The sequence below is a fragment of the Staurois parvus genome, unplaced genomic scaffold (genome assembly GCF_062004578.1).
Source record: "Staurois parvus isolate SC_StPar_1 unplaced genomic scaffold, SC_StPar_1.0 ptg000169l, whole genome shotgun sequence".
NCBI classification, from domain to species: Eukaryota; Metazoa; Chordata; class Amphibia; order Anura; family Ranidae; genus Staurois; species Staurois parvus.
Window position 1 is genome coordinate 977534 of NW_028317965.1, and position 27749 is coordinate 1005282.

General features: G+C 43.3%; 2 protein-coding genes across 3 annotated transcripts in view; one reads left to right on the forward strand and one right to left on the reverse strand.

Annotated features, from left to right (window-relative positions):
- The first annotated feature begins 1344 nt into the window (after positions 1-1344).
- On the forward strand, positions 1345-26332 carry MSH6 (mutS homolog 6). The gene is made up of 10 exons (XM_089676433.1): positions 1345-1627; positions 8052-8251; positions 10484-10647; positions 11945-14483; positions 15468-15739; positions 16054-16171; positions 17697-17786; positions 20053-20207; positions 20294-20493; positions 26152-26332. Exons 1-10 carry the CDS (start codon positions 1428-1430, stop codon positions 26222-26224), a joined length of 4011 nt encoding a protein of 1336 aa, XP_089532559.1. The 5' UTR covers positions 1345-1427; the 3' UTR covers positions 26225-26332.
- Positions 26036-27749, reverse strand: part of FBXO11 (F-box protein 11) — a 140842-nt gene continuing 139128 nt past the window's right edge. For both annotated transcript variants that reach the window (XM_089676435.1, XM_089676434.1), the window contains exon 23: positions 26036-27679. In XM_089676435.1, coding sequence (XP_089532561.1) covers positions 27550-27679 — 130 coding nt within the window. In that variant the 3' untranslated portion in view covers positions 26036-27549. The remainder of the gene's footprint in view (positions 27680-27749) is intronic.

Genomic DNA, 27749 nt, shown 5'->3' on the forward strand with positions numbered 1-27749 from the left:
GCTAACTGCACCTGCCTACAAGTAGGAGTGATGTCATCCCGCGCTGGCCAATAAAGACGGCTGAAGACCACCTAGAAGAGGATGCTGGCATCGACAAGATACCAGGGGCGGACTGACTATTTGGGAACTCGGGCATTGCCCGTGGGCTCGGGGTCAGTAGGGGGCCCCATGAGATGCCCCTGGTACCTTTCATAGGCTTTGTTGGGTGTGGTTTGAGTGTGGGCAAGGACACGGGGCCCCATGATACCCTATTACCCGGGGGCCCCATGAGTTGTCAGTCCGCCCCTGCAAGATACATCACGTTGGAACTATGGCTACTTTCACACTGCTGTGTATAAAAAACACATCAAAAACACAAATGCGTTTTGTTCTGTGTGTGTGCTCTTCATGCGCTTTTGCCACGTTTCCTTTTCCCCATATTACTTCCCACTATTTGCACTTTTAATACGATTTCCAGTGTGACTATTGATGCGACTTTCATGAGACTTCAATGTGACTTTAGAAGTTCTCAAGCCTGGGTTCACAGAATTGCATGACAAGGGAAATCACATTATTTTATTTCAGGTACTTATATAGTGCTGTCAATTTACGCAGCTCTTTACATATATATTGTACATTCACCAACAGCTGGAGGGCCACAGTTGCCCACCCCTGTACTAGGACAATTTAGACAGGAGCCAATTAACCTACCAGCATGTCTTTGGAGTGTGGGAGGAAACCACAGTACCTGGAGGAAACCCACGCAGGCACAGGGAGAACATGCAAATTCCATGCAGGAGGCACCATGGTCAGGAATCAAACCCATGACCCATTTACTGTAAGGCAGACGTGCTAACCACTAATATTCCGAATTCAATGCGATTTCAACCATGTTATCTCACAGAAGTTGCATTAGTATAGATACATATATATATAGGAAACATTCCTATGTGACTTTGATGGATCAGTGGTTTTTTAACCCTCTCCTCATCCTTGCTGCCTGAAAGCTCCCAGTCCGGACCTGATCTGCATAGGCACTTTTTGGTAAAGATGAAGGAAGTCTTCACATGTCACACATGTAAGGATTGCTAAGCTGTAATGTATTATTATTATTGGGAGTTTCATACACTTTTATCTCCATGTGAAGAGTGTTTTGTTACAGACATCAGCCTGTCAGTAGCAGCTCGGTGAGTCAGGCACACAGGTCACACATGACAACTCTCTCCCAGAGTAGGCCGGAAGCCTTTCCCACAATAACAACTCCGCTCCGTCACCATGGCAACCACCCTGACCCTCCACGTGCTCCCCCAGCATGCCGCTCTCCGCCCCTTCCCTCCTTTGATTGGCTGATCCGAGCAGCCACACATCCGGCTGGGGTTGGTCCACCCTCAGAGCGGACTTTTCCCGCCATCTGTGTGAGGCAATCCAGAGAGGAGAGGGGAGCTGCCATGGCTAAGCAGAGCACTCTGTTCAGCTTCTTCGCCAAGTCCCCGACTCTGTCCAAAAGCCGGACCAAGAGCGGCCTGTCCACCTCACCCACAGAGGCCGACCTGCCCTCCCTGGGGGGGAAGAAGAAGAACTCATCTCCCAAGGAGTCATCAGGGGCCCCGAAACATGGAGGAAAGACCCCTCGTGCCAACACCCCCAGGTATCTCATGAGGACGGCGGTGTGAGGGGTGCAAATCCCAGCATGACTGGGCTGGGGGGAGTGAAGGGACCTGTAGTTCTGGGGGGAGCTGGATGATGGGATCAGTAGCTCTGGAGGAGGTGGGGGTGATGTTGGGATCTGTAGTTCTGGGGGGGTAATGTTAGGATCTGCAGTTCTGGAGGGGGGGGGTGTTGGGATCTGCAGTTCTGGAGGGGGGGGGAGGTGTTGGGATCTGCAGTTCTGGAGGGGGGGGGGAGGTGTTGGGATCTGCAGTTCTAGAGGGGGGGGTGTTGGGATCTGCAGTTCTGGAGGGGGGTGTGTGTTGGGATCTGCAGTTCTGGAGGGGGGTGTGTGTTGGGATCTGCAGTTCTGGAGGGGGGTGTGTGTTGGGATCTGCAGTTCTGGAGGGGGGTGTGTGTTGGGATCTGCAGTTCTGGAGGGGGGTGTGTGTTGGGATCTGCAGTTCTGGAGGGGGGTGTGTGTTGGGATCTGCAGTTCTGGAGGGGGGTGTGTGTTGGGATCTGCAGTTCTGGAGGGGGGTGTGTGTTGGGATCTGGAGGGGGGAGGTGTCGGGATCTGTAGTTCTGGAGAGGGGGTGTGTGTCGGGCGGGATCTGTAGTGCTGGAGAGGGGGGGTGTGTGTCGGGCGGGATCTGTAGTGCTGGAGAGGGGGTGTGTGTCGGGCGGGATCTGTAGTTCTGGAGAGGGGGGGTGTGTGTCAGGATCTGTAGTTCTGGAGAGGGGGTGTGTGTGTCAGGATCTGTAGTTCTGGAGAGGGGGGGGTGTGTGTCGGGATCTGTAGTTCTGGAGAGGGGGGGGTGTGTGTCGGGATCTGTAGTTCTGGAGAGGGGGGGTGTGTGTCGGGATCTGTAGTTCTGGAGAGGGGGGGTGTGTGTCGGGATCTGTAGTTCTGGAGGGGGGGGGTGTCGGGATCTGTAGTTCTGGAGGAGGGGGGGTGTCGGGATCTGTAGTTCTGGAGAGGGGGGGGTGTCGGGATCTGTAGTTCTGGAGAGGGGGGGGTGTCGGGATCTGTAGTTCTGGAGAGGGGGGGGTGTCGGGATCTGTAGTTCTGGAGAGGGGGGGGTGTCGGGATCTGTAGTTCTGGAGAGGGGGGGTGTCGGGATCTGTAGTTCTGGAGAGGGGGGGGGTGTCGGGATCTGTAGTTCTGGAGAGGGGGGGGGGTGTCGGGATCTGTAGTTCTGGAGAGGGGGGGGGGTGTCGGGATCTGTAGTTCTGGAGAGGGGGGGTGTCGGGATCTGTAGTTCTGGAGAGGGGGGGGTGTCGGGATCTGTAGTTCTGGAGAGGGGGGGGTGTCGGGATCTGTAGTTCTGGAGAGGGGGGGTGTCGGGATCTGTAGTTCTGGAGAGGGGGGGGGTGTCGGGATCTGTAGTTCTGGAGAGGGGGGGGGGTGTCGGGATCTGTAGTTCTGGAGAGGGGGGGGGTGTCGGGATCTGTAGTTCTGGAGAGGGGGGGGTGTCGGGATCTGTAGTTCTGGAGAGGGGGGGGTGTCGGGATCTGTAGTTCTGGAGAGGGGGGGGTGTCGGGATCTGTAGTTCTGGAGAGGGGGGGGTGTCGGGATCTGTAGTTCTGGAGAGGGGGGGGTGTCGGGATCTGTAGTTCTGGAGAGGGGGGGTGTCGGGATCTGTAGTTCTGGAGAGGGGGGGGTGTCGGGATCTGTAGTTCTGGAGGGGGGGGAGAGATGACGGGATCTGTAACTTGCACTTAGTAACACTTGAATGCCATGATGTTGACCAATGACCATGGAGCAATGTTTTGATCAGGAATGATTGATTAGTTGGCTTGTGGATTGTAACTGACCAATCAGTAGACTGCAATGTGATGAAATGGTGTTCCGGGATGGGAAGGTGTTGGGAAGCTGTGTGCAGACATCCTTTCTGTCATAACATAGGAGCCGAATGACAAACTATTTCCAGGAATTAGAATTCCAAGCTGTGGATGTTGGTATTGTGCGTTCTGTGCGCAGCGTTCTGTGCGTTGTGTTTAGGTGCTTCATTGGTGAAATATTTGTCTTGGCCATGTATACTGTACACTACCCAAGGTTCACACATATGCAGTTTGCATTGGATCTGTTTCTGCAGTGCTTTTAGCTGTGCGTTTTTGTACATCCATTTTTGGTGCGTTTCTTTTTCATGTTGGTAGGCAGATTAAAACATAAAACGCATCAAACGCACTCCATGCTTTTCTGCAGTGTCTCCAGTGACGTCTATAGAACCAAAAACGCAACTTTTTGCATTTTAAATAGGTCCCTGACCCTTTCCAAAAAACGCACTGGGGGAAAACGCGGAGATGTAAATTTGTCCCATAGGAGATCATGTTAAATGGACTGTAGTGTGTTTCTGAAAAATCAACGGAAACCGCTTAGGTGTGAACCGAGACTTAATGTTTCTTTACTGTCTGCTTCTTGTGTGTGCTTTTGTCGCTCAGAATTGCATAACAATGGAAATCGTATTGTTTCATTGATGTTCATGCAAAATCAATGCGGCTCTGGAAAAGGTTCCTGTACTGCTTTGGTGCGATTTTGGCCCCATAGAATTTGCAAATCACATCCAAAATGTAACAGTCATGCTGCGTAATTGCACTGAAAATCAGATGGCAGTTGCCTTAATCCAGCCACAAATCAATATTCAGTCAGTTTAGGAGGGTCCAGCCACGTTTTGCTCCATGTATGGACGAGCTGGTTGGACACAAGCAGGGTGGATTTGATTTAAATCACTAGTCAGTAAGGCTTGATTTAAATCCTAGTTTTCTACATAAAGACTAATTCTTGCTGGTATAACTTTAATATACAAGTAGATGAAGATTTTTAGAATAACAACTTTTCATATTAGTTTTTTTATCCCCAGTTTAATAGGTTAATCATTCATATTTGGACAACTTTTCTGTTGTATTTAGGAAGGAGAAAAATAATCATTACCTAATAATAACAATCTAAACAGATTTATTCAACTGAAACAATAACATTCCAGCATATGTGATTTGCTTAAACATCCATGTTTGTTAACTAATTTGTCTAAACAAAATCTATATATTTTAAGAAACTTAGACTGTCAGCCCCTCCCCCTCACACTTCGTTTCACTTTCTTCTTGTGCAGATCTATTCCACTCCAAACAATCAGAAAAATATTGTTTCTATTCTATTCACTGAACTTCTTGAAACTTATCACTGAAGGGGTTGATTCTGTATTCAGAGGTTTGTAGAAGTTAGGATGAAGGTCTTTTTCTTAACTCTGTTCATGTTATAACATTTTTGCTGTGAAGAAGAGGCATGTGATCTCCGCGGAGTCAAATTCAGATTTGAGAACTGCAAAAGTAAACCAAACATCTGTGATAATATCTTGTAGGCAGAGAAACTGCCCAATAATCTTACAGAAACCTCTGGAAGAGCATGACATTGTGAATGGATTCATGGAATTTATTTACCAAAAAAATTAAACCTATACAGCCTTATTCTACATAATTAAAAAACGAATCTTTATTTCATGATGGAATAACCTTTGGATGGTAATATATTTTCCTCAAAAAGCATTTTATTCAAAAAAATCAGATTTAAATAAAAAAAAATCTGATTTTTTTTGATTTTTTTTAAAAAAAAAATCATTGATTTTTATCCACCCTGTACACGAGTCAATCCATCGATCGATCTGCGTACTACCAGCCCACTGAGTTTTCCCTAACAGTCAGCGCTGCCCACTATATAGCCTGTACCACTGATTCTGGCTGCCAGGAAGACTCCCCATCAGCAGGATATAATAGCACAGCGGGAGTGATTCCCCATCCATCTCAAATGTGTGGATGGGGGAATTGGCTCACTTTTTTTCTTTTTTTTTTTTTCTTCCGTTCAGCTCACTGGTTGAAAGTAGAAAAAAAATGAATCTTGTTTGGGCTGCCTTAGTTTGCCGTTCATAATTTCCTGTCTAAAATGAGTCTCCTTCAGTTGTCCAACTAAACACTGTTCTGTACAAGTCTGAGCTTGGGTTCACATGTGTGGATCAGTTTGCAGCATGATTTCAAGCCCCATTCGGTGCGACATTGTTCAGCAGTTCTGGTGCAAATTGTTAGTGCATGACATTGGAAATCACACCTGAATCGGGCTGAAATTTGTGCTAGACTATGAAATCACAGTGCAGCTAGCCCGCACATATGTGAACCGGCTCCATAGCAAAGCCTTTTGGTTCACGTCATGCGAAGTTCGAAACTCATCCTATTCGCATTTATGTGAACCAGGCGAAGGTCTCTGCAATTGCTTGTCCTGTGTACTTAAAAGGATTACCTATAGTGAGTGAAATATGGGGGGTCCACTCGGTTTGTGTTTTGCTGCCCTAGTTTTGTAGGGAGATTTTCTCAGGGCTAATAGAACAAAGTAACTTTGTAGACGGTCCCTGAGGTGAGACTTTTCAGAACAAGGACCACAGTGTACATTTTACAAATAGGACAGCACAGTGGCTAAATGGTTAGCACTTCCGCCTGACAGTACTGGGGTCACTTTTTCGAATCCTGACCACGGCACCACCTGCCTGGAGTTTGCATGTTCTCCCTGTGTGGGTTTCCTCCAGGTACTCCAGTTTCCTCGCACACTCCAAAGACATGCTGGTAGGTTTCTTGGGTCCTGTCTAAATTGGCCCTTGTATATGAATGTGAGTTAGGGACCTTATATTGTACACCCCTTGAGGGTCAGGGACTGATGTGAATGTACAATATATACGTAAAGTGCTGTGTAAATTGACGGCGTTATATAAGTACCTAAAATACATAAAATAATCACAAGCAAAAAAATTCCTCATCAGAATCTGTCCCCATCCCTCCTGCTTTGGGCGTCTGCTTTTACATCAGAATCCCCCCTTACATCCGAGGTGGAAATCGTAGGCAGTCTCTGCTGGCCTTAACCCTTAATCAGTGCACACGGAGGATAAGATGCTGATCCTAGCTGTGGGTCAGATAAAATCTTCCAGCAGGTCGCAGTTTGGAGACGCCTGGTCTACAGGAAGTCAGGATGGATAAAAATCATTAATTTTGTTTTAAAAAAAAAAAAAAAATCGGATATTTTTGATTTATATAAAATTTATTTTGATAAAATGCTTTTGGAATTAAAAAAGAGTTAGACTTACCGCTAACTCCTTTTCTAGGAGTCTTCCAGGACAGCCCCTTGAGATGTAGGGCTCCTCCCTCTGGGACAGGAAACACGTAAGCCCCGAACCTTAAGAACTACAGGAAGGTACTAAGACATAAACATACATTACTGTACATGGTTGTCACCCCTCCCTTTGCCAGCATATTAGTCATGGAAGTAGATGCCAACACCATCTGATCCTGTATTATACTTGAATAAAGATGGCATCGGCCCTCTGTAGACTATGGAAAATGTAGGCATTGCATGGAATGTAGTCCTGTGAGCCAGCTCTACCCTCCTGCATTGCATGTTCCTTGGAAGCATGTTTGCTTGCAACACATCTGATTGGCTCTCCATTTTGTCTTCCCCTCCCAGTCTGTGGTAGAATGCAGATGTACTTGCAGGAGGCTGATACAAATTCATATACAGAAATACCTCGGTTTAAGAATTTAATTCGTTCTGCAGGACTTTTCTTATAGCGAAAAATTCTTAAACCGAAACGCCGTTTCCCATAGGAATGCATTGAAAACCAATTAATCTGTTCCGGAGATCAGAAAAAAGTGAACACTAATAAATACCGCATGAGTTTTTTTATCAAGTCATGCGGCATTTTAGTAGTGACAACTATGTGTTAATATTTCAGCTGTCAGAGGGGTTCCCCACTGACAGCTGAATGTAAAAGAATTGCCGGCAATTAAAAAATTTTTTTTAAAAACTGCGTGGGGTCCCCCTTCCCATCCATATCAAGCCCTTCGTGTCTGGTATGGATTTTGAGGGGAACTCCCACGCCAAAGTTTAAAAGAAAATGGCGTGGGGGTCCTCCTCAAAATCCATACCAGACCCTTTTCAGAGCATGCAGCCTGGCAGGTCAGGAAGGGGGGGTGCAGGCAGGCAAACAAACAATGTTTCTTAAAAAAAACATTTCCATTAACTTTGAGGAAAGTGACAGCTAATTCTGTGAGCTATTGTGAAGAAAAAAAAAAAAGCCAGCAATTGCATTTAAAAATCAGCACTGACATACACTTCGTATTGCGAAAAAAAATTCATTAAATATTTGTAAACCGAGGCATTATTTTCAGTGGATTTTCATTTGTAAACCGAAAATTACTTTAACCGAGGCGTTCTTAAACCGAGGTATTACTGTACTTTACTTTTCGTATACTTACATATTCATTAAAAAATAAAATTGTAAGTTAATAGCTACCTGGATTTTATTCTCTGCCTGAAGTTCTGCTGTAAAAAGTTGGACAATTTTTTTTTGCTTGTTAATATAATAAAATCCATTTTCTGTCTGCAGTGTTTGTGAATTCTCACCTGGTGACCTTGTTTGGGCCAAGATGCCAGGTCATCCCTGGTGGCCATCTTTAGTTTACAACCACCCCAAGGAAGACACTCACTTCAGAGGAAAGGGCAAGTCTCTTCATGTTCATGTGCAGTTCTTTGATGACCCACCATCTAGAGGATGGATAGGTGCGAACTATGTGAAAAATTACTCAGGTAAGATCTTCAAGTACTGAGGAGTTTGGTGTATAAACACTTGTACATGTAGACCCATTATGCTGGATTTGGTAGTCCATGGGCAGACTAGTGGGCAGTGGTGAGAGAAGAGCATGTTAACCCCTTCCTGTACACCCTGGCATCTCTTTGAATTTTACAGGGGGTGGGAAGGATCAGCGAACATGTGACCATTGATTTGGTTGTCACAGTGGTTACATGATCAGGAGTCGGTCCTGCTGGCTACTGATTGTTTGGGACTGAGCTGTCTTTGGCAGCTTGGTCTCTCTGATGTGAGCGCTCTGCTAGCTGTGCAGCTTGTGGGCATTAAAGCCCATCCTTTTGCCACCGCACATGTTACTCAGGCTGCAACAGGTTAATCATGTACATACCACATTCATTTTATTAGTGCAGCAGAAAGCTGGAAACGGCTTGTCTAATTTTCCTCCTTGTACACTTAAAAGAGCAGCATGGGATTTCGTTTTTCTTTTTAAAAAAAAAAAAAAATCATACTTACCTAGGTGGATGCAGCATCAGTCCCCTGCCGGCTTTAAGTGCGAGAACTTGGCAATCACATGAGTTCTTGCAGCCGCTCTGAGCAGAGAGCAGGGGATCGCTGGGAGGCTGAGCCAGGTGCTGCTCCGGACTCTGGGGTGGATCCCGACTTTAAAGTCGGAATCTTTCCCCAACCTGGACTAGCCGAATTACATCAGCTGACAGTGGAAAAGGTAAGTCTGGGTCCACTTTAATTCTGAAAATAGTGACATTGCTATAGTTATTACCATTACTGTAATTTCAATTCTTATTACATTTTATGTACAGCTGTACTTGCAACTTCTTATTTCATACAAATGCTGTTTGTGTATAGTTTGCTCATTATAAAAAATGTATGGTAAATGTATTACCATTACTTTTGTACATTTTAGAAATATAGCTTCCTTCCCTTTTGCTTATGTCAGTACCCTAATGGAATAGTTTTTAAAATGTTACTAAATCCCGGACCCTGCATTCACTATATCCGGTCTCCCTGGACCCTGCAGTCACTATATCTGGTCTCCCCGGACCCTGCAGTCACTATATCTGGTCTCCCCCGGACCCTGCATTCACTATATCTGGTCTCCCCCGACCCTGCATTCACTATATCTGGTCTCCCCCGACCCTGCATTCACTATATCTGGTCTCCCCCGACCCTGCATTCACTATATCTGGTCTCCCCGGACCCTGCAGTCACTATATCTGGTCTCCCCGGACCCTGCAGTCACTATATCTGGTCTCCCCGGACCCTGCAGTCACTATATCTGGTCTCCCCGGACCCTGCAGTCACTATATCTGGTCTCCCCGGACCCTGCAGTCACTATATCTGGTCTCCCACAGTACACACAATATGGAAATGCAATTATTTTAGTAAATATAAACTGCTAAATTCCTTTTCTCATCAGCAGTTAGAGCAGTCTTGTGACTTCAGTAGGGCACTGGTTAAAGCTTGTAGGAGGAGTTTTCTTTCACATCTAGGAGGATGTGAAACCCCTGACCCTCTGTCTGGACAGTGCTGATTAGTCCTGTGCTGATCACATGCCCCCTCCCAAGAAAGAAAAAACCTCTGTAGCAATACAAACCAAACTGTACATGTGACTACAGATTCAGTCTGTATCGGGTGGACATTTCAACAAGAGGAGGGGCAGAGAAGACAGGATCAAACAGCCGTCTAACACAATGTGGAGGATTAACCCCTTAGGTTCCACAGTGAGTATAACAAGCATGCTTTGCTGCATATACAGACTGATTTTACTGTTGGGGTTTAGTAACACTTTAAAAATACTGATTAGTACATTGATGTTGGTCATTATATTATGGTGGTTATAAATTCTGTTTTAGGAGTTTATCATATCTGGTATATAAAAGGGGGGGGGACAAAACCTTTACAAGTATTTGCCTAATTATTGTACATTTTGTAGGAGTTTCTTGTTAACGTAAAATAGACACATACTTGGAAAGCAATATGACAGGTTGTGTCAAAACTGTGTGCCTTCCAAAATGAAATTGTATGTAATTCAGTTGCAGATGAGAGGCAACATAACTCCGTTTCTTTGCACATAAACACATTGCTTATTATTGCCAGTTGACTGATGGAGTAGAAGTCAGCACAAAGCCTTTCCAATACATCCTTGTCTATACTGCTGTACATGGACCATATATTTTACTTTTTTTTTTTTTGCTCTTCTTTGTGTCTTTAAGGTTCCTATGCTGCAGACGCCAAAAAAGGGGGAATGTTTTTTAGTACCAGGCTGGAAATAACTAAAGCAATGAAAATGGCAGATGATGCATTGAAAACCGAAAAGGATAACAGACTTGCACTGGCTGTTTGCACAGAACCTTCTGATTCTGAGGAGGAAATGGAGGTAAGAAAAAAACCCAACGGGACAAAAATTATCAAGATGTTTGTTTCCTCCCAGCAACTGTGTTACACAGATGTGTGCTGATTTTTTATTTATTTAATTTTTTTTGCTGCTACACACTACCAATATTTTTTTCTTCCCTGATAAAAATGCTGCACTTCAGAGATGAACTACAATCCAAATTATTATTAATAGTAAATACATTGAATACAATTTTCTGTGTGGTGTAATTTCACAGAACTCTAATGTACCTCACTGTTGGGGCTCTATTAGAACTAGCAAGTGTGCCTCTCCTGAGCACTAGAGGAATTGTGATTGCCAAAATTGAGTACTTGCACTAAAGAACTAAAATATTCCCTTGCTTTTTATTTATTAAACCGTCTGTCTGTCTGTCTTGTCAGTGCTAACCGTTCAGAGATCAAATTTCTTGGGTTGTGTGGGGTTTTTTTGGTGGGGGGGGGTGGTGTTGTGTTTGTACATGTTTCTGCCACAAATATTTTTTGAGGTCGTTGGATCAGATCTTTTTGCATTTCTTCTGTCTTGCATGTGCTATTTAGTAAATTCTGAAAGGGTTTTGGTCTAAGGCCCCTTTCACACAGGCGGATCGATCAAGTCCATCTGTCCGTTTTTTTTTTTTAAGTGGACCCTATCGGACCCTCCATTATCCTCTATGGAGTGGTGGATGTAAACAGACTTGTGTCCGTTTGCACCCGTCTACATCCGATCCTAGCCGCTATAAACACAGATGGGTATACATTCCCTTTTGCCTAGCAGATCAGCTGGCAGTCGGGTGTAAACGCACAGGTGGTCTGTTTACATCGGACTGTCCATAGAGGACAGCAGGCTCTGTCTGTGTCCGCTCTGCATAAGTGGAGCATACACAGACCAGCCATCTGCCTGCTCAGTGGGGATCAGCAGACAGATTCCCCATAGAGTCTGTACTGTGTTTGATTTTGAAGTTTTGTATATATATTTTGATACAGCTCTGCTCTGAAATGTGTAAATCATGTGACCCACTAATGGCTTTCATTTCCTTCAGCCTGTCATGTGACAGTATTTTTTGACACCTGATTCCAATGAGCTTATTTGGAAGTTGGCATTTTAGTTTTTTGGAAATAATCTGGAAACTTACAGGTCTTTTTTTTCTTCCACATTCTGGTCTATTGTGTAGATTAGACATCTAAAATCCCAGGTAAAAGTAAATATTGAGTACAGAAGTATGTGTTTGCAGTTTTATGCTTGCTTCCGGTGCTTTTCGTGGAAGCACTTGCTAATGGTGTGACTTAACAATTTTCATCAGGTGGAGGAGAGTTCTACTGTAAGTGATGGAGAAACGCCAGAAAGAAAATCAAACCGACCAGCTCGTCAAAGTAAGAGTAATGGGAAGAGCAAGAGGAGAAGAATAATGATTGCGTCTGATAGTGAAGATGAGTGTTCTGATGACGAGTTCAAGCCTGATGAAAAGGATTCTGGGAGCAGTGATGAGGCAAGCAGCGGTGTGGACGAAGGGGCGATTTCTTCATCAGAGAATGAAGCAGAGGAAGACAGTCCAGTAAAGGTTCCTGTCAAACGCAAGCGAGGTGCTGGTACTTCCAAGACTCCAGCTTCTAAAAAGAGTCTGCAAAATGAGATTTCAGAAACGCCAAAAAGAACAAGCAATGTATCTGCAGAGGTCAAATTAAAGCTGTCCTCTTTCTCTGCCCCAGAATCCTTTGAGTCTCAGTCAGCTGCAGGTGCTGCTGGGGGTGTTACCGTTTGGGAACATGAAAAGTTTGAATGGCAGCAGGATGGGCGGAGAAAAGATGCCAATCGCAGAAAACAGAGCGATGAAAATTATGACCCAACAACACTGTATGTTCCAGATGACTTCCTCAATAAATGCACACCAGGAGTGAGGAAATGGTGGCAGCTCAAATCTCAAAACTTTGACACCGTCATATTCTACAAAGTTGGGAAGTTCTATGAACTGTACCACATGGATGCTGTTATTGGTGTCAATGAATTGGGTTTGACCTTCATGAAAGGAGCTTGGGCTCACTCTGGTTTTCCGGAGATTGCTTTCGGACGTTTCTCTGATGTACTTGTACAGAAAGGATACAAAGTAGCCAGGGTAGAGCAGACAGAAACCCCAGAGATGATGGAGGCACGTTGCAAGTCCTTGTCTCATCCAACCAAATATGATCGAGTGGTACGGAGGGAAATATGTCGAATTATTACAAAGGGGACCCAGACCTACAGTGTTCTTGATGGAAACCCCTCCGAAAGTCATAGTAAATATCTTTTGAGCTTTAAGGAAAAGGCAGATGATTCCTCTGGGCATCAAAGAATATATGGTGTGTGCTTTGTGGACACCTCAGTGGGCAAATTTCACATTGGTCAGTTTCACGACGATCGCCATTGTTCACGGTTCAGGACTCTAGTAGCCCACTTTCCTCCGGTTCAGATATTGTTTGAAAAGGGCAACCCTTCATCTGACACAAAGAAGGTTCTTAAAAGCGGTTTGTCCACAGCAATTCAAGAGGGTTTGCAGCCTACCTCTCAGTTTTGGGATGGCACAAAATCACTAAAGACCTTGGCTGAGGGAGGTTACTTTGTGAAAGAAGGCAAAGGTGACCATGATAATGAAACCTTGCCTCCCGTTATTAAGAACATGACTTCAGACAGCGACTCGCTGGCACTTACCCCTGGAGATAAGAGTGAGCTGGCTCTTTCTGCTCTTGGGGCATGCATTTTTTACATGAAAAAATGTCTAATCGATCAGGAGCTGCTCTCTATGGGCAACTTCGAAGAGTATGTTCCTGTTGACATGGACATTGAAAAAGCCACAAGCTCAACCAGTTTCTTTGCTAAAACCAGTCAGCGAATGGTTCTTGATGGGGTAACACTAACCAATCTAGAACTGTTACAGAATGGGACGAATGGGTCCACCGAAGGCACACTACTGGAAAAACTAGACGCATGCTTTACTCCTTTTGGAAAACGCCTCTTAAAACAGTGGCTTTGCGCACCCCTGTGCAATCCTTATTCAATTAACGATCGCCTAGATGCACTGGAAGATCTCATGGCTATCCCAGAAAAACTGACTGAAGTGGGAGATCTCCTGAAAAAACTTCCAGATCTGGAGAGACTACTGAGCAAAATTCACAGCATTGGCTCACCGCTGAAAAGCCAGAACCATCCAGACAGCCGAGCTGTAATGTACGAGGAGACCACGTACAGTAAAAAGAAGATTGCAGATTTCCTTTCTGCCCTGGAAGGTTTTAAGGTGATGCGTGAAGTCATCATGGTCATGGACGATGCTGTTGATGGTTTTAAGTCCAATATCCTCAAGCAGGTTTTGGCTCTTAAAGATAAACATCCTAAAGGTCGATTCCCAGACTTATCATCTGAACTGAAGAGATGGGACACTTCATTCGATCATGAGAAGGCTAGAAAAACTGGGGTGATTACCCCTAAAGCTGGCTTTGACCCTGACTATGACGAAGCACTGAGAGATATCAAGACTGCAGAGCAGAATCTTACAGACTATCTGGAGAAACAACGCAAGAGGCTTGGGTGTAAAAGTATAGTTTACTGGGGTACGGCAAAGAATCGCTACCAAATGGAAATACCAGAGAGTGTAACGGAGCGCAATTTACCAGAGGAGTACGAACTCAAATCCACCAAGAAGGGCTACAAACGTTACTGGACCAAGACTATTGAGAAGCTTTTTGGTGACCTGGTGAATGCAGAAGAGCGCAGGGACGCAGCACTTAAAGACTGCATGAGGAGGTTGTTTTACAACTTCGATAAAAACTGCAAAGAGTGGCAGACAGCCGTAGAATGCTTTGCTGTGCTTGGTAAGTTTTTTTAACCAGTTTGGCTCTAGAGCAATTTTTTTTATTGTCTGAAAAAGTTGTCTACAGAACCGCACTCCATAAACGTACACTGTGGGGCTTATCCCCTCCCCCACTTCCTCACTGCATTTGATTAACTGCAGCAAATCGCTCCTGCTGCTGGAGTGCTGTAATAAATTAATAAATGAAACACCTGGCATTACATTTTAAAGAGGAGTTCCACTCACGCTGTCAAAAAATAAGTCAGCAGCTACAAAAACTGTAGCTGCTGACTTTTAAAAAACACATACTCACCTGTCCCGCGGTGTGTCCCCTGCAGCCCGTTTTACCGGCCGTCTTCTCTCCCTGGGTGCCGGCATCTTCAGTGTGGGCAACTGGCTGTGACAGCTTACGGCTTTACAGCCAGGTACCCACTGCGCATGCGTGAGTAGCGCTGCGCTTCCTGAATGGCCCCGTAGTCTTCTGGGAGCTGTCGCGTGTCCCAAAAGACTATGGGAAGGCAGGACACCTTCCACTTCCTTAGGCGAGCGGAAGTGGGAGCGGGTACCTGTCAAATTCAGGTACCTGCCCCCCAAAGGTGCCAATCCTTAATGGGGAGCGGGGGACCAGTCTTTAAAGCAGAACTTTCCCTTTTGGGTGGAGCTCCGCTTTAAGACATTGTAGATATTTGCATTAAAATGATTGACTCCTACTGCTGTCAAATCATAGCCCATGAGGAGGGAGCAGGGGGTGGAGCCCTTGGACACAGAATCAGCTTGGAAGTGAGCACACAAGTTCCCACAAAGCAATTGGCTTGCTATGGGGGCACTCAGTGGGGGGGAGCCAAGAGTGCCAGTGGGGCACACAAGCAGGAGGATTAGGGCTGCTCTGTGCAAAACCATTACACAAAGCAGGTATTATTATTTGTTTATTTAAAAAAAAAAACTAAATAAAACCTGTTCCTTTTACAATCACCTTAAGCTGATCCTGTACACATTCTTTTTGCAGATGTCCTCATGTGTTTTGCTCAGTACAGCCGTGGTGGTGATGGACCAGTTAGTAGGCCTGTCATAGCTTTGCCTGATGATACGTCACCTTTTTTGGAGCTTAGAGGGTCCCGTCACCCCTGTATTACAAAAACCTTTTTTGGAGATGACTTTATTCCAAACGATGTTGTGATTGGTTGCAAGGAAGAGGACTGCGATGAGGACAATAATGGCGCCAGCTGCGTACTCGTGACGGGTCCTAATATGGGTGGGAAATCCACTCTGCTCAGACAAGTAAGCAAGACACATTGATACGTATAGGAATCAACTGGGTTTCTACTAAAATACAATCGTATGTACATAGTTAGTCTCGCTGAAAAAAGACAAAGGTACATCCAGTTCAACCATTAAAAAATAAATAAAGTTATAATCCTACACACAGTTGATCCAGAGGAATGCAAAAAAACCCAGCAAAGCACGATCCAATTTGCTCCTGCAGGAAAAAAATCCTTCCTGACCCCTCAAAATCCTGTAATATAAATGGTATAATAGATCTGATTTTAGGAGGAGATGAGTGTGTAAACATTGTGATTATTTTTGCCCTCTAGGCTGGTCTCCTGGTGGTCATGGCACAGCTGGGATGTTATGTACCTGCTGAGGTCTGTAGATTGACTCCTGTGGACAGAGTGTTTACACGACTGGGAGCGTCAGACAGGATCATGGCAGGTAACGTCTTTTAACCCAGATTACAGGTCCTCTGACAACCACATTTTTACCAAGTAGCTTCAGCTGGGCTCCAATGTTTAAATAACCCACAATCTATTAATGATATAAATATAATTCCATGGGAAGATATAGAAAGAAACCTCTAACCAAGTGCCATTAGAAGTGTATGGTGTGCAGGTACATTTGGGTGGAGACATTGTGTATGATCAGGGATCTACAAAGGGCCAGTGTACTGTCCCTCAGACTTTAGGGGGACTGGACTGTGGGATTAGACCGTGCCTCAGGCTTGGTGGTTAGTAATAATAATCAAAGTATTTTTAGAAAAGCGCCACACCCCTAAATCTCTAAAGCAGCAGATTCCTACTTCAAAAAATCAAAAAAATAATTTTTTGCTCAAACAAATAAATATAAGGAATGCGCTAAATATTTATATATTTATTTAGCGCATTCCTTATATTTATTTGTTTGAGCAAAAAATTATTTTTTTGATTTAGTAATAATACCTCATTGTTGGTGTAAGTTGGAGAAATAGTGCCCCATCTTTGGTGCCAGAGGAATGATTAATTCTCCATCATTGGTGTCAGTTGGAGAATAATCCCCCATTATTGTTGATAGAGGGCAGAAGAGTGCTGGCCTTTCTCCGGCCCTTAGGACAAAGACAGGCTGCTGTACACTTGCAGGCTGCAGCATTGTTTCTCTGCTCACAGTGAGAACTGATACTTTGTTTCTATTGTTTAGGATGTGATTGTTGTGACTGGACATAGCAGTAATGTGATCTGGTAAAATACCGTGTGATCACCCAGACACAACTGTAATGTGATCCACTGTGTCTGGGTGATACTAGGGGAAAAAAAAAAAAGATATACCTGTGTTCAAACCCCAGTAGCTAGTAAATGCATGTACAAGCTATTGAGATTTGAGCACAGGTATATCTTGGTTGTTGTGTTGGGTCAGTAGCCAGGCCCAGACCTGGTAGCTTTCCCCCCACTTTGTCTTTTCCCTTATGTTGGCATTGTGTCCACAGTAGCATAGGCAGAGTAGGACTGGCCATAGAGGGATTATTGTGACACAGTTGGCCGGCTTAAGCATGTATTGCAATATGTGTGAACCTAGTGTGCAGAGGGTCTTTCAGAATGATTGGGTGATACTAGGATCGCTGGGCTCCCAGGTGTGTGCTCTGTGAGCCACCGATGTGGACTGACATACAGGTACATTATCCTGCATCAGCACTGCTTCCCATCCGCCATTTATAGGCAGTTCAGTCATTTTCATTTACAGCATTTTGAAATCCATGTGATGCTGATGGTGTAACTCAACAAGCAGTTCTGATCTCTGTATCAAATAAGAACCAGCATAGTCCTAGGCCTTCTAGTACAGCTTCTACAGTACAGCCTGCTCCCCGTTTTATAATGGTTTCTCTTTGTGTATGAACCTCCTAGTTTTTTTTTTTTTTTTTTTTGTAGTAACGTAATTTTTGCATATTGCTTTTGAGCATTTTTATAATGATGCATTTCCCCCCTCCAAGGTGAAAGTACCTTTTTTGTGGAGTTGAGTGAAACCTCCAGCATACTTCAGCATGCAACAGAACATTCCCTTGTGCTTCTGGATGAACTTGGTATGTCACTGTTACTTCCCCCGCCTTTAAGTGCTATGTAAAGTGTTCTGTTAATTTACTACCCCACCACCTTCCACTGCAATGTACAGTTGTGTTCAGAATAATAGCAGTCAGACATCACTCACCGGATCAATCACTGTTTTTGGTAGAAATGATATTTCTACATGGCAAATAATTTCCTAGCAGGTGTAGTAGAGTAATAGAAATCCAACAGACCCAACAGTCATGACATGCATGCTGCTGATTCTGTGTAAATGAATCACTAATTGAAAGGGGCATGTTCAAAATAATAGCAGTGTGGAGTTCTATTAGTGAGGTCATTCAGTCTGTGAAAAAACAGGTGGTCCTTATATACTTTAGGTTCACACTGTAGCTGTGCGGTAAATCCCATGTGATTTTCACAGGAACCGCACCACATTCCTGTACAAATCGCATGCGATTTGTGTGCGGTGTGATCAGAGCCTTACATTTTGTATGGATCTAATCGCACCACACCAAAAACGTGCAGGACCCTTTTTTTGGTCCGCACTAGAATCGGATCGCATTTTGCGGACCGATGTTGGGGTGTTGTTAACTTAATATACACACCCGCATCGGTTCGTATGAACAAGGTGCGATTCTGATGCGGTGCGGAATTTGCACTGAAACCGCTGCGAATTCCGGACTGCATCAGTGTGAACCTGGGCTCAAGGATGAAGGTAGCAAATGTTGTACATGCTGGTTACAGTGCATTTCTCTGAAAATCTGAGTAAAATGGGTCGCTCCAGACATTTTTCAGAAGAACAGCGTACCTTGATTAGAAAGTTGATTGGAGAGGGAAAAACATATAAAGAAGTGCAGAAAATGATAGGCTGCTCAGCTAAAATGATCGCAAATGCTTTAAAATGGCAACCAAAACCAGAAAGACGTGAAAGAAAATGGAAAACTACCATTGGAAAGGATGGAGGAATAGACAGAATGACAGACTCCGCCAATGATCAGCTCTGGGGTGAGCAAAGAAGGTCTGAAGTTACCTGAGAGGACTGTAAATGTAGAAGACGCCTATGTGAAGCCAAGCTATCTGCAAGAAGCCCCCGCAAAGTCCTATCGTTGAAATAAATGATGTGCTGAAGAGGTTACAATTTGCCAAAGAGCACATTGACTGGCCTAAAGAGAAATGGCACAACATTTTGTGGACTGATGAAAGTAAGACAGTGAAGCATGGTGGTGCAAGCATCATATGGGGATGTTTCTCATACTACGGTGTTGGGCCTATTTATCGCATACCAGGGATCATGGATCAGTTTGAATACATCAGAATACTTGAAGAGGTCATGCTGCCTTATGCTGAAGAGGAAATGCCCTTGAAATGGGTGTTCCAACAAGACAACGACCCCAAACACACCAGTAAGTGAGCAGCATCTTGGTTCCAAACCAACAAGATTGATGTTATGGAGTGGCCAGCCCAATCCCCGGATCTTCATTCAATAGAAAAATGCTGTTTGAGGTAAAACAAGAGATGCAGAGGAATGGTGGAAGGCAGTGCAATCATCCTGTCCTGGAATACCTGGTCACAGGTGGCAGACGTTGGTCGACTCCATGTAACACAGATGTGAAGTCGTTCTCGGACGCTGTGCTTATACAACTAAATAGTCAGTGATTCGTGGGAAAGCTAAATCTTCACACATTTTTCAGTTTATACAGTAAATGTTTGAGTTTTGTAACGAAACTAATTTGAAGCCTTTTTCTTTATGTTTTGATTTGGAATAGAATGTGCAGTGTCCCCAATACATCTGTGTATGGAAATAAAAGCTATTGTAAGGATTTTGAGCTTTACTTACCTTTTTTAACCCCTTTGTGCCGGCGCCTCCTGGCCCTTTTTAAGAAGTTTCAGAAGTGGGGGGGTCAGGTTTTAGGGTCATGTGACCGTCGTGATTTGCGGTCACATGATTGAAAGGGGAGATTGGGGCCTTTCCATGAGTCACGGACATATGTTCTGGTAGCATGCAGGGCGTGCGCTCTCAGCACATTTGTATTTTCAAATGGTACGCAAATATGCAGCCCAGGTGCCGAGAGGCGTCATATTTGTGTGCGCTTGGCGTCTAGGAGTTGCACACTGCTATTATTTTTAACACCACTGTACCTGGTGCTCTCTGACCGGGTTTCACATATATCGGTGTGACATGAAACCTGGTATAAAAGGTAGACTTGAATACTGATTCTTTGACCTTTTTTCCAAGTAGGGAGCAGAGTCCCCTTTATAAGATGAATACATTCTAATCTATAGGTCGTGGCACGGCTACATTCGATGGAACAGCTATAGCTAGTGCTGTTGTAAAAGAACTCTCTGAAAGGACCAGATGCCGCACGTTGTTTTCAACACACTACCACTCCTTGGTGGAGGATTACTCCCACACACCCGCAGTACGGCTTGGTCATATGGTGAGTGAGATTTGCAGCCAAAACAGGGAAGAGCTTCTCTGGAAATCTTTCATTGTTCTTGATTTATACATTGTATTTTCTTTTAGGCCTGTATGGTTGAAAACGAGTGTGAAGATCCCAGCCAGGAGACCATTACTTTCCTATACAAGTTTATCCAGGGGGCCTGTCCAAAAAGTTATGGATTCAATGCAGCAAGACTGGCTAATATACCAGATGATATCATTCAGACGGGTCACAGAAAAGCAAGGGAGTTTGAAAGCATCATGCTGTCTGTGAAGATATTCAGGTATTAATATACAGGATTTATATAGCGCCAACCGTTTACGCAGCGCTTTACAATATATAGGAACTAGGTTGGCAATGTCTTAGGGTTTGCAAGCGCAGAAAACGGTTTTCTCCACCAACCCATCAAAATGCAGGCACTGAGGGCTGTATAGATGCAGCAGAAATGAAATCCCGTCATGCTGGTCAGGCACTACAGCTGCCAAATGTGACCAATATCAGCAAATGCCACAACTGTATGCAATGTACAGAGCGGTATTTTGGCAGTCACCCATTCCCTGTAAAGTGATCCACTGGGTTTTATTTTCGGGTCCTTTACAGTGTTCATCAGTATAGGCACCTCCACCTGGCATGTGCTGTACAGTGGATATAAAAAAAAGTCTGCACACCCGTTTAAAATGTCAGGTTTCTGTGATGTAAGAAAATGAGACAAAGATAAATAATTTCAGAACTTTTTCCACCTTTTTAGTGTGACCTAGAAACTATAAAGTCGAACAACAAACTGAAATCTTTTAGGTGGAGGGAAGTAAAAATTTAAAAAAATGGTTGCATAAGTGTGCACACCCTTTAAATACCTAGTTGAAGCACCTTTTTGATGTGATTCCAGTACTCAGTCTTTTTGGGTATGCATCTATCAGCATGGCACATCCCGACGGCAATATTTGCCCACTCTTCCTTGCAAAAACACTCCAAATCTGTCAGATTGTGAGGACATCTCCTGTGCACAGCCCTCTTCAGATCACCCCACAGTTTTCCGATTGGATTCAGGTCTGGGCCATTCCAAAACGTGAATCTTCTTCTGGTGAAGCTATTCCTTTGTTGATTTGGATGTATGCTTTGGGTCGTTGTCATGCTGATAGATGAAGCTGGGTTTCTTTTGCCTTCCTCTGGATCTACTGTGCTTATAGGAATAACTTTTTTTTTTCTATGGTTGAACTGGATGGACTTTTGTCATTTTTCAGCCAGACTAACTATGTGGCTATGTAAGTTCCTCTTCATGTTCAACTTTCTAGCAGAAGCCTGAAGGTTTTGTGCCAATATTGACTGGTATTTGGAACTGTTCATAATTGCCTCTACCTTGACTAAGGCCCCAGTTCCACCTGAAGAAAAACTGTCCCAAAGTATGATACTGCCACCACCATGCTTCACGGTGGGTATGGTGTTCTTTTGGTGATGTGCAGTGTTGTTTTTGCACCAAACATATCTTTTGGAATTATGGCCAAAAGGTTCAACCTTGGTTTCATCAGACCAGAACACATTTTCCACATGCTTTTGGGAGACTTCCGCTGTGTTTTTGCAAAATTTAGCCAGGCTTGGAAGAAAAGGCTTCCATCTTACCACTCTACCCCATAGCCCAGACATATGAAGAATACGGGAGACTATTGTCACATGTACCACACAGCCAGTACTTGCCAGATATTCCTGCAGCTCCTTTAATGTTGCTGTAGGCCTCTCAGCAGCCTCCTAGACCAGTTTTCTTCTTGTCTTTTCATCAATTTTGGAGGGACGTCCAGTTCTTGGTAATGTCCCTGTTGCGCCACATTATCTCCACTTGATGAGTACTTCACTGTGTTCCATGGTATATCTGATGCCATAGAAATTCTTTTGTACCCTTCTCCTTAAAATACATTTTAATAATGAGATCCCTCTGATGCTTTGGAAGCTCTCTGCGGACCATGGCTTTTGCTGTAGGATGCGACTAAGAAAATGTCAGAAAAGACCTATTAGAACAGCTGAACTTTATTTGGGGCTAATCAGAGGCACTTTAACCACTTGCCGCCCTGCCACTGTAGAAATACGGCGCCAGGGCGGCACGGGCAGGCAAAACCACGTTTTAAAACGTGTGTTTTGTAAACAGATAGGAGGCGCGCCGCCGCCCTATCTGTCCCGCCGATCACCGCCGCGGATGTCAGTCGCCGGGTCAGAGCCGGTCCCCTCACACAGATAACCCTTCCCTGCAAAATAAAGTGAACCCCTTCCTCCCCAGTGCCATTAGTACAGTGTCAGTGTTTTGTTTTTGGGGATGTCAGTGACCCCAAGTCAGTACCCCCCAGTGTCAGAATGTCCGCCGCAGTCCCGCCATAATTCGCTGATCGCCGCCATAATTAGTATAAAAAAACTAAAAATTCCAGTATCTTTCCCGCCATTTGTAAACGCTATAACTTTCACGTAAACCAATTAATTTACACGTATTGGTTTTGGGTTTTTTTTTTAGCAAAGACATGTCGCAGAATGCATTTTGTCAGAAATTTGACTAAATTTGATTTTTGCATTTTTTTTTTTTTTTACTGGACATGTTTTATAGCAAAAAGTCCAAAATATTTTTTTTCCCTCAAAATTGTTAGCCTTTTTTTTTTTATAGTGCAAAAAATAAAAACCGCACAGGCAATCAAATACCACCAAAAGAAAGCTCAATTTATGGGGGAAAAAAGGATGTAAATTTCATTTATGTACCATATTGCATGACCGCGCAATTGTCCGTTAAACTAGCGCAGCGCTGTATAGCAGAAAAATGGCGTAAATTGCAGTATCTATACCATAGTTTGTAGACTCTATAACTTCCACACAAAGCAATCAATATACACTTATTGGGATTTTTTTTTACCAAAAACATGGAGCAGAATACATTTTGGCCTAAATTTATAACCAACTTTGAGTTTACTATATTTTTTTTATAGCTGAAAGTAAAAAATATTGTTTTTCTTCAAAATTTTTGGCCTTTTTTTGTTTATAGCGTGAAAAATAAAAAGCGCAGAGGTGATCAAATACCACCGAAAGAAAGCTCTATTTGTGTGAAAAAAAGGACGTAAATTTCGTTTGGGTGCAGCATTGCATGACCGCGCAATTATCAGTTGAATTAGTGCAGCGCCGAGTAGCAAAAAGAGGCCTGGTCATTAAGGGGGGTAAATCCGCTGGAGGTCAAGTGGTTAAATGATGGCAGCTGTGTACTGACTCCTACTTCACACAATTTTGAACGTGAGTGCGTAATTGTGAACACACCTGGTTATAAGAGGGTGTGCACACTTATGCAACTATATATAAAAATTTTAATGTGTATTTTAACAGGGGTATGTAGAATTATGTCTTTGTAAGTAAAAGCACCCTACAGTATTACCTCAGCTCACGAAAACCTGCTTGTTCTTATGAGGTACTGTAGTTTGCATCATTGGAAAGGCTTAACCATCCATCCTGCAGTCACATGTCCTAGCAATGGTTAATAGATTTAGGACTTTGTTTTTTCAGAGGTCTTCAGGTTAGTAATGTGACGGTTCTCTTGGACCATCTTTGCAGACTGATGCTGTTTGAAGCAGTGTATGTTTGTACACACAGGGTGGCAGGTGGGAAAGCTCTTCTTGGAGGGAGGGGTTGGTAGGGGAGATGAGTATTATGAACAAAGCTGCTATTTTTTTGGGGGGTCATAGCTCCAAGGGTGTTTAAAATGTACGGTTAGTAAAAACATAACTGATCACCCTGTTGCAGTCAGTCTCTGTACAGCAGCTTTGATAATTGTCATTTCTGCACTTTACCTTTTTAGAAATTAGGAAAACTTGAGAATTGTGTCATAAGTTAAAGTCCTGACTAATGCAGGCCACAGATGGGGAGAAAAACGGCAGATTTTCGGCCGATTAACGAACTATCGGTCGGTCTAAAAAACTTACCTGACCACCAATTATTACGAAAATCGGCCGATTAATGAGTAACCTATAACGGGAAATGATGTCATTTTGTGACCTTTGTGATCCTTTTTCGGAAAACGATCGTTCGTTTTTGACCATCAATGAGGATAAAGTCGGGCGTGTTTCGAAAATTTTCCAACATCACCGATAATCTGAAAGTCCAAAATACACGAAAAACGGCCGACAAAATCGTCCACTAACGATAAGATAATCGGCCGGTTTTATTTTCGGACGAAAAATCGGCCGTTTTTCTCCCCATCTATGGCCTGCATTAGGCTAGAGCTTTCTGTACAATACATTGCCAAAATGTCTCTGAGGAATGCGGCTTCTTAGAACAGTCTTTCACAAAAACAAATTAGATAACAGAGATCTCATTTACAAACATTTTGAAGGGGGAAAAAAAAAAAATTACTTTCACCCCATCTGTGCATTTATATTCAGAGGCACATAACATCCACTGTAAAAAGGCAGGAAACTTGTGTAGCTTATAGCAGAACTATTCTCCAGCAATGTGGCAGTCAGGGGTGGGTAAAGTCACTCCCGTGCAGGAGTTCAGTCAGTATTGCTGACCTTGCATAGTGAGCTGTGTGTGGCTCACGGACTGTACAGGGTGGATAGGCACTCAAGTACCTAATGCGATTACAGCATCTCTTCTGCAGTGAAATGCCTGCCTGTTCACCCATCTCTGACTTTAGCATCAAGTTCCACTTTAAGTTCTGGTTGGGACTTGCAAGTCAAGTCGCACGCTCTTGTCCAGAATTGGTACACTTCTGATGTGGTTGGAGCCACACAGATTTCAAAAGTAGTACATGCACTAGTTTTTGTTCAATTTGCAGACATCGGTATCAGTGGCTCTTGTGACTTACAGTGAAGTTGCATGATTTTAAAGTTGTGCTTAATGTGACTGGAGGGTACTAGGAGAGAGTTAGTGATAAAACAGAATGCCCCAACACCAGTTATTGATAGATCTGTATTTGAGAATATATATTTACTGGTAATTAGTGCAGCACCCAAGTTTTGATGGCATTACAATAGTGTGTACTGTGCAGCAGACAAGGGTATAGAATTGGCAGATGTTCCTTAACAGGAAAGCAAAGGTGATGCCCCAACTTTCAGATATACAATGGGGAGGATCCCTTAAACTGGAACTACACTGTATCTGAGCACCAAAAATGCTATTTAACTCATTTTTAATATCTAAAGCAAACTTCCCCCATCCAGGCATGGCTCCATGCTTTATTTTGCTGAGAAAACATTTTGAAAAACACTACCTAGCATTTCTGGCTGTGGCCATCTTGAGTAAGGGCAGAGGATTTGTATCACTTACTTCCTGGCATCCATCTGCACCTTAGCTCATGCTGAGCAAAGAAGCCTTCTGCAGACCAGTGGGATGTATGACATTTGGAAAGCAGGAAGTAACTCAAATGTAAAAGGAAGAAAAAAAATACATCTAATATACTTTATTAATGCTTGCAGCAAAAGGATTAGACATAGTCCATGTTAACAGAGGGAAGTGCAGCTTTAAGGTGTGGGGTTTCCACCCCCTTGGGCTAGCTATTAAACACAGACTGTAACCTCATTAAAGCAAATGGGGTACCTTCAATTTTGCACCATCCAATCTATGTGGGTGTAGGTAACATTGATACAAAACTATAGATTCCCCAGATGTACCTGTTTTGGTTGGTAAGTAAAGATGGAGTCTGCTAATGCTGACCTTAAAATACTAATTGCTAGCTATCTCTTTATTTAGACCTGGAAAAAGTACAGCCAGCATGAGTCTCCATACTCTGGGGCAGGGGATAAGTATGGCAGTCAGGCAACTAACACATTTAAGAAAAAAAACCCCCAAAGGGAGCCAGGCAACTAACATTTTCAAGAAAGGTCAAAAACAAATTTTATTTAAAGGAAGTCTTAAAAACATAACCCTCACAAAACTGAACCATTTTATCTTTCGTTAATACAGTTTCCTTCTTCTTTCTGTACAGGCAGTTGAACACGTTGCTGGAGGAACATACTTGGGATTTGCAAGCGATCAACAAACTACTGGAAATGCTTTAACTTGTTTAAAAAGCAAAAAAAATAAAATACAACAATGTTTTTTGGTGTTTATTCACAAGGCTGGTTTTCACACATTATGATCTAATAAACTTTATTTTTTAAAAATGACCATATTTCCATTTTTCTTTCCTAGGAAATTAAACCCCTTTTATTTCATACCTACCCTCTACATAATGGTTATTGAATACTCCACAATATATTAAGTCTAGATGTTATGGTACATGCATACACTTTCAGGCTGTTTGATTACCCACTGTCACCAATACATATAAATGGGGGAGAGAAACAAAATTAAAAAGGAAGAGAAACAAAAAAAAAAAAAAAAGCTTTGAAACTCTATATATGCTTGTCTCAGCTTCATAAAGAGCAGGAAATCTGACAATTTCCAGCAGTATACAAGTTCCAGGCTGTTCAAACAAAAAATGAACAGTAACAAACCAGTACAATCTGAGGAGACTACAGTAAACTTTAAACCAAAGTCAACACCCGCCCCATCGCCTAGGGGAGTGATGGAAGCGTACACACGCGCAGCTTCAGCGTCTCCTCACGCAACTGTCCTCGTCCGGGGCAATATGTAAATGAAGACCGTCACGGGGAGGGTACGAGAGGAAAGGAGACAACATTCTAACTTTTCCAAAAGGATACCAGAAAAATTGCTGGATTAAGATTAGTGTTTTTCCTCTTTCATAGAAAGAACATAGATACTGGGACATGAGTACAGTTTTACAGCAATGCTAATGGTGGGCTAACAAAACAGGACACGTTCAAGTACAATAAACTGTGCTTGAAATTAAAAAATAAAAAAAAACAAAACTACATGAGATTAAAGCATTAAAATATCTCATTCTGAATACGTGTTAAAAAAAAAAAAATCAAAAGAAATGCAGAAGTGCTAGCTCACATTTTACCATGTTACAAAAAGCAATTGGTACCCATGTCCGTGTGTGTTCAGCAGCAACAACAAATGCTGCCTGTCTACAGGATAGAACTACTGCAAATGTGGCTGCCTCTAAGCTGCTGCCTATAGGAACACCAGCAGAGGGCAGCGTCTGTACAAAACAGTAGCTTATTATTTTCTTCACTTCTGTCCTTCCAAAAGTCTTCGAGTAATGCTAAAATAAAAAAGAAAAACAAAATGCCCAGCTCTTCCTTTACATCCTGAGTCAACATATTGCCTCTTCTACTTCCTTTTTTTGGCAAGTGGAGTATGCTCATATCAACATCAGTCTTCCAGAATTGGGCAATTTTTTGTTTTAATTTTTTTTTTCCAAACAAAAAGTTTATAACAGTTAGAATGGCAGGACTTCCCCTTTTTGTAAATAAGTTCAGTTGTGTTGCAATGTATTAGATTCTATAGGTGGAGCAGAGTCATATAATGTATCTGTGTCGTGAGTGGGTTCTCCAGCTAATGTACAAGGATTAGACAGTGTTCCGGCACCACAGTCACAGAAGAACCTAGAGGAGGAAATGAGAGCGTTAGAAAAACCAATCCTAACAATTCACACCAGGGGTGCTCAACCTCAAA